General features: G+C 57.3%; 1 protein-coding gene across 2 annotated transcripts in view; it reads right to left on the minus strand.

Moving 5' to 3' along the window:
* PPP2R3B (protein phosphatase 2 regulatory subunit B''beta) overlaps positions 1 to 7,366 on the minus strand; it is a 49,041-nt gene that overhangs the window by 37,515 nt on the left and 4,160 nt on the right. The window contains exon 1 of one of the 2 annotated variants that reach the window (XM_032391111.1): positions 176 to 718. The exons of the other annotated variant lie outside the window; for it this stretch is intronic. Within the exon in view, the coding sequence (XP_032247002.1) occupies positions 176 to 454 (279 nt within the window). The 5' untranslated portion in view covers positions 455 to 718. Of the gene's footprint in view, positions 1 to 175; positions 719 to 7,366 lie in introns of those variants that run through there. 2 annotated transcript variants of the gene reach the window in all.

Genomic DNA, 7,366 nt, shown 5'->3' on the forward strand with positions numbered 1-7,366 from the left:
GCACGCAGGTGGGGACCCCGGGAGTACGAGCAGCCCCCCATCTGTCCCGGGAGGGACATGTGCAGGTGGGGACCCCGGGAGTACGAGCAGCCCTCCCCCCAGTCGGGACCTCAGCAGGGGCCACAGGGGAGCCTCGCAGGAGACGCACACCACACGAGACGCATGCCGGCCCCACCTGGACCTGCTGGAAGGCCTGGAGCCTCTTCTTAAAGCGGGAGGGCAGCACGAAGTCACAGCCGCGGGCCAGGGAGGCGAGCTCCTGCCTGAGATCCGGGTCCTGGCGCAGGGACAGCTCCCGGAGCCGCATGTCGGCCCGCATGGGCCGCCGGGGGCCAGGCCAGGCACTGTGCTCGCGCTCGCGCTCTCGGGGCTGGGCCGGGCCGGGGCCGGCAGGCTCGTGGTGGCAGCTGGGCCCGGCGGGACAGTCTGGGTGGCCCGGCTCAGCGCGCTCCATGCGTGGCCGGCCGGGCGCTCTGGGGGCCGGCCCTGGGCCGCGCGCATTCCACAGGCTGAGGAGGGCACATGGCTGCAGGGTGGGGGAGGCGGCCGGGCTCCGCTCCTCCCCACAGGCCCCTGGCCATGCAGGCGGGAGCCACTCCGGCCGGAGCTGTTGTGGCTGAGCTGCCGGTGGGAGGGTGGCAGTCCCAGACGCAGCTCCCCGCACGCACGGTGACCCTGTCTTGTGGCTCAGCCCAGAGGGACAAGCGCGTAAACAGGTCCGCAAGGAGACATCTGGGGACGGCGCCTCCAGTTCTGGGGGTGGGGGTGGGGGCGACAGGCGCTCTCCAGAGAAGTGCAGCGATCTGGGGAACGGCCTGCGAGTTGGCCGACACGGGGAGGGATGAGAGGAGGCGCTCTGCACAGAAGTGAAGTCCGTCCAGGACACCAGAGAACCTGTTACGGAGCTCGCTCCAGATCTCTGCTGGCCCCCACGAGCCCAGATGCAGCCAAAGCAGCTGCTTTCTCCCTGAAACCATGCCAAACGCAAAGGGGTCTGCGCACAGCACCCTCCCTCCCGGCACTTAACACTTGAGAAAATCGAGCACAAAGAGTCCTCTGACGCTTCCCTTCCACAAATAGGGGTGGGGGGAGGAGTATTCAGGATTTTATAGCTTTCCTGCCCTTCTACACAACGTACATAACGTAGATAATGTAGCATAGAACGGAAATTACATCAGTCAGGTAACAGAGAATGTAAGCCGACGAGGTAAAGTATCACCAGCAAAGTGGGTAAGGTACAATGTAGCGTAAGCTAGAGTAACTAACCGCAGAAGGTAACGCTGTCGAGCAGGTAAGGTAGAATACAGTGTACGTAAAACAGGACGTCACGGAAGAGGGAGAAGGAAGAACGTCCTGTAGGTTAACACAACAAGAACACAACATTGTGTAGATGCTGAAGAGTCTACCCCACGTAACTGCCGTGTAGGGAACACGGACCAGACTGTAGTGACTGGTCATGCAGAGCAAACGGGGTGGCTCCAAGCAGTGGGCTGAGAGCAAGGACACCCGTACCCCTCAGAGTGAGCACACCTGCACAGCCCACAGCATGGACACCTGCACCTCCCAGAGCGAGCACACCTGCACAGCCCAGAGCGAGCACACCTGCACAGCGCAGAGCGAGCACACCTGCACAGCCCAGAGCGAGCACACCTGCACAGCCCAGAGGGAGGACACCTGCGCAGCCCAGAGCCAGGACACCTGCACAGCCCAGAGCGAGGACTGCCATGTGCTGGGACAGAAACACCGAAGCATCAATTGAGTATAATGTTTGGGAACGAGGCAGCCTGGAGAAATCTCTCCATGGACATCACTCCTCCTAGGGAGAAAGACGGCCCTATTTTTCTGAGGGCATGTGTGGGGCAGTAACCAGTCAGGCCTCACCTGGTCTCCTGGTGGCCCACGTCCCAGGACTCCATCTGGGATCTGCTCACCCTGATGCCCCTTGGCCCCCCAACCAGGCTGCTCTTCCGGCTGTGGAAGGATCAAATGGGCCTACTCCCCTCCCCAATCCATGTCCACCTTATTCCAGAAGATGCGGGGTCTTTTACCTGTCCTTGCCTCTCCCTGCCATCCTCCCCGAGCTCTCTTCTCTCCCTTCCTTCCACTGAGGTTTAGCAGGGGCCTACCACCTGCCAGACATAGTGGCCATAGGCAGAGAGTTCGCAGGGAGGGGGCAGTCCAAGCTCACTGCGTATTTAGCGCTTGTTTCAAGAACCACAGTCAGAAACACAGGCGTCCCGAAAACACACACATGACCCCCGAGCAGCACGAAGCAGCGTTAGGCTCCATAACATGCCCCTTTCTGAACCAGGTCCCACACGGAGCTGGACAGGCCCTTCCTTCCCAGACCGGCTAGAGCTGGGCCCCCAAGAAACTGCAGGACGCCTCGTCAGCCCGCACTTGGCATACGGTCTCCCAGCAGGTGGGCGCGGCCTGTCTTCCCCACTCCAGGGACAAAGACATCCAAGAAGTCATGGGAGTGGTCCCAAAGCAACGACTCAAAGCACACTGCACCCACCTTCCCCTCCATAATGGGTTTCATTTTTTTTTTTAAGATTTTATTTTTTTTGACAGAGACATAGAGAGAGAGAGAACACAAGCAGGGGAAGTGGGAGAGGGAGAAGCAGGCTTTCTGCTGAGCTGGAAGCCTGATGCGGGGCTCGATCCCAGGACCCCGGGATCATGACCTGAGCCGAAGGCAGACACTTAATGACTGAGCCACCCAGGTGCCCCTTGTTTTTTGTTTTTTTTTAAGTAGTTTCAGGTTTATGGAAACATGGAGCACAAAATACAGAGTTCCCATGACCTCCCCAACCATCCTTCCCCTGTAGTTCCCCCGATTATGAACATCTGGTGCTGGGCGGTACATTTGTGACAAGCGATGAGCTACAACATTATTAATGGAACTCCACCGAGTCCCTTCGGGCTCATCCTGGTGCTGTAAGCGTCTCTGGGTTTGGACACCTTCACAAGGACAGGACTCCACCAGCACAGGACCGTGCAGAGCAGGGTCGCTGCCTCAGGTCCCCTGGGCCCGCCTGGCCCCACCCCGGCAGCGCTGGCCCTTTCACGGGCTCCCTAGGTCTGCCTCTGGCAGCGGGGCATCTAGTTGGGGCCACACGGGAGGCAGCCTTCCAGACCAGCTCTGTGTTCATTCCACACCATCTAAGCACCCCTCCCCGTTCCTGCTTTAACTCCTGTTCAGGAGCTTGGCCCCCTCACTTCCTTCTCCTCTGCCTCTGCCCAGAGCAAGGACACCTGGGGAGTGCAGGTATGCCAGGCAGACCTTCTGCCCTAGTGCATCTGTCTTCCCCACTTCCTGAATGTCCTCTAGGATTCACGGGTTTGCCACCGACCCCCTCTGAAGTCTCCAGACAGACCGGAGCAGTGTGTGCAAATCCCTAGGTGACAAGATAACAAGGGTGCTGAGTGACCCGGGAGTGGTGTGTGAGGCCACGGGACAGGCGTGCCACTGGTCCATTCAGACCCAGATGCCACTCGCAGGAAGGCCGCCCAAACACCGCGCGCCTGGGATGACCAGATCCAGGAGCCATGCAGGGATCGGACGGCAGGGATCGGACGGCAGGGATCGGACAGGGCCGCAGGGTGCCCCAGCCCACGTCTCAGATATAGACCCAGGCTGCTTGTTGCGTGGGGTTCCTGCAACCACAGCCACACCTGCTGATTTTCCTCCGTTCCCCTTCCCTACACACCTTTGGGAAGAGATGCTCTTTGTGTAGCCTGAACAAATGGGCAGGCCCTCCCCTGCTTCCCCTCTGCAATATGACTCTGCAGCCTGACCCACAAGGAGAGTGAGCGTTATGCCCCACGCTCAGATCTGGGCTTGTGCGCTAGTCCCACTCACTGCCACAGACAGGAGGGAGTGTGTGCACGGCCTGGGGGTGCCCCTCCCTGCTCCTGAAACACTCTTGCTGTGCACATGCGGGGCCGCCAGGGTAGAGACCACGCAGGCCAGACACCTGTGCCCCTGAGCACAGACGCAGAAGACCTGCCCCAGCGAGCTGGCCCAAAGGGCCCGCCCCAGATCTGTGAGCTCAGCCAGTGCGTCATGTAGTTCCTAAGTTTGGGGAGGTTTGTTCACGAGCAATCCCATGCAGCGGTGACATGAGCAGAGCACAGGAGGCTGGGGGCAAAGCGGAGGAAACCGTCCACCTGGTTCGACACCTGCTCGTGCCGTCACCAGATCATATAAAACTGTGCCGTTCAAATTCAGTTCTCTGGTGTTCCTGTTTGAAACGTGTGCAGTGACGAAAGTACACACGTACCAACAACCACACACAGAGGGCTGCATAAAAAAATGTGAAACACACCTGACTGGTTCAAGTAAGATGCTGCTACAAACCGGAAATTTTATTCCAAATAGAAAAAATAAAGCTTTTACTCATCTGTCCACTTGTACATACGTTCTGGGCAAAGATTAGTAGCTCTTCAAACTTTCAAAGGTGTATTTATAAGAGAAAGTGAGAGAGCGAGCGAGGGAGGGATGGAGGGAGAAGTGTCCGCGTTCCCTGCCGTCTGACTAATCTTTAGAAGTGTTTTTCCCCAGGAGCAACTTCAGACCTTCGTGACAGCCCAGGAGGGAGGTCATGGTGCCATTTACACGTGAGGAAACTAAGGCACGGAGCTGGAGTGCCCGAGGCGCATGGCTAGCAGGGGATGGCATGGGCCTGGCACACGCAGACCGGTGACCCTAGGCCGGGATGACCGTCAGGGGTCACTTCCCAAACGGAGACCATCTGCCGCCACTGCAGCAGCTACTCTGAAAGCCACGTGACGTGGAAGCGTTTGGAAACAGAAAGTCACCCAGCACTTGCACAGACACACGTCCCTGAGCGTTTCCGCCGTAGTAAAGTGGTACAGGCCCTGGGGCTACGGGCCAGTCCGCAGACACGGTCACGAGACGTGGACAGGGCCCACTGCCACGGGGGCAAGAGCGGGCAAGCGCTCCCTGGGAGAAAGCGTATGTATGCACAGCTCTGACCGTGTGCGCCCGGACGCGGCGGCTCAGAGACCTGTCTAAATGGGGCCATGTCCAGAGCTCTGCGCAGGTGGGAGGGGAAACAAGCCTGGCTGTGGATGCATCTCCTGCCCCCCCGCCCCCCCCACTCTACACAGGAGAACGAGGCGGTCAGGACACACGCTCTAGAACAAAGGACAACACTATACTAAAAGCAAGGACCTCCGTGCCTCCTTGTGCCATTCTGCCCATGGCGCTTTGTCTTTGCACCAATGAGCTGTTTAAGCTCCCGAATTTATCTTTCGATGCTGGTTTCTAACTGACACTGAGGTTAGGGTCTGTGGGCTGTGGGACAGCAAGGTCCTGATACCTGTTTGGACCTGCTCCATGATGTACGCTTCGAAAATCTCTCTCAAACAAGAAGGGCAGACTTCTGCTTCCAGATGAGGTGGAGGAACAGACAGCAGACTTACAGACGGCCTGAGGTTGACACAGCGTTAGAAAGAGATGGTACCAATCACACATGGTCTGACAGAAATCGTAGAAAGGGGGAAAATCCACAGCTCCTTCTATGAGGCCATTGCTCCCCAGACAGCAAAGCTAGAGCCATCGCCACAGAAGAAACCGCACCCCGATATATCCCCCCTATACTGACGTGCGGATCTTCACGAAACGCCGGACGCAGAACCCAGCCATGTATAAAACAGATCATTAACTATGATCACGTGGGCTTCATCCAAGGGAGCGAGGTTGGCTTAACATCCAAAAACCGATCAACAGCTCATCCAGACCGTGAGTGCGGGCACACGCACGGACGTCTGCATCCATGCATCTGACAGGCTCCCAAATACGTGCAGACACCTGTGCCCACTGCTGGTCGGCAAAGGTGCCAACACATTTCAAGGCAACAACGACGGTCTTTTCAAAAAATGATGCAGCAGCAACGGGGTAGTCAGAAGAAAACCTGAACCCAGAAACTTACGTATGACCACACATAAAACTTAACTTGAAATGGATCACAAATCTAAGGAAAGAAGCAAAGTTTTTAAAACTTCTAGAAGAAACAGGAGAAAATCTTTTGACCTTGAGTCTGGCCAAGATTTAGATTACGGGAGGTCCTTCTAGGGGTACAACCAAAATAAGTGGTATGTTGAACTTCATCAAAATGTAAAACTTTTCTGCTTCGAAAGACACCAGCAAGAAGGGAAAAGAAGTCCCAGGGCAGCAGGAGATTTCCCAAACGCAGGAGCTGAGGAGTCCCAGAGCTGTATCCAGAAGGCAGGAGAACGGTAGCAAGTCAGTAGTAAAACGAGGAACCGCATGAAGGGAACACAGGTAAAACATCTGAATCAACGCTTCACGGAAGATCTATACAACCCCCCCCCCCAACACACACACACAAGCCTATGAAGAGCTGCTCCACACCCTTGGTTATCAGGAAGCTACCTTAACCCACAGTGACCTACGACACGCCCACGTTCCAGAACGGGTAAGAGAGCCTGACAACTCGGGGCTGCGCGGAAAGTGCAGGAGCCTGAACCCTCCCACGCCCCTGGCGGGAAAGTAAGACGGTGCAGCCACTTTGGGAAACAGTCCAACAGCTTCCTAAAATGTCAAATGTCCATTTACCACAAACCCCAGTCATTCCACTTCAGGTATCTACCTAAAAGAAATGAAAACATACGTCGACACCACGACTTAGAAGCAAATGTCCTCGGCAGAATGACTCATGACCACTCTAAAGTGGAAAGCAGCCCAGCATGCAGCGGGAGACGCGGTGGGGCACCTCCGTGCAATGGGGGCCGCGAGCAAACACGTCCCAGCCGGATGCGAGCCGCGGGTGAGCTCGCTGCAGGAGACAAAGTGGGGCGCCTCCATGCGATGGGGGCCGCGAGTAAACACGTCCCAGCCGGGCACGTAATTTATATCTAACGCAGCAGTTCAGTATGTGCAAGATCCACGTCGCACTACAACACTGCTTTGGGGGCACAGTCGTGTCTCGAGAGCGGAGCAGTTTTGACAGTGTCGTAAAAGGGAAAGCACCACCTAGTCGAGATAACAGCCACGTGACGTTTCCAACGGCCAGCATGACAATGTTGCACCGGCCCACCTGCCGCGGAGCTGTTCTGGGCGACCCTCTTGTAGGCGACATCAGCTGCAGCACCTGTGCGCTGCACGAGGCTCACCTCTCCGAGATGCACATCCAGACCACCTTCTCTGGTGTCGGAGAAAGCCCAGCTACACGGTCAGACGGTCCGACACACCCTCCTACCTCCTGATGGACCCCGTGCGCACCCCTACGTCCTTACAGAGCCCCTGCGCACCCCTATGTCCTCACGATGCAGCCCCTGCGCACCCCCTACTACGTCCTCACGATGCAGCCCCTGC

Source organism: Phoca vitulina, unplaced genomic scaffold (assembly GCF_004348235.1).
Source record: "Phoca vitulina isolate PV1807 unplaced genomic scaffold, GSC_HSeal_1.0 scaffold60, whole genome shotgun sequence".
Lineage (NCBI taxonomy): Eukaryota > Metazoa > Chordata > Mammalia > Carnivora > Phocidae > Phoca > Phoca vitulina.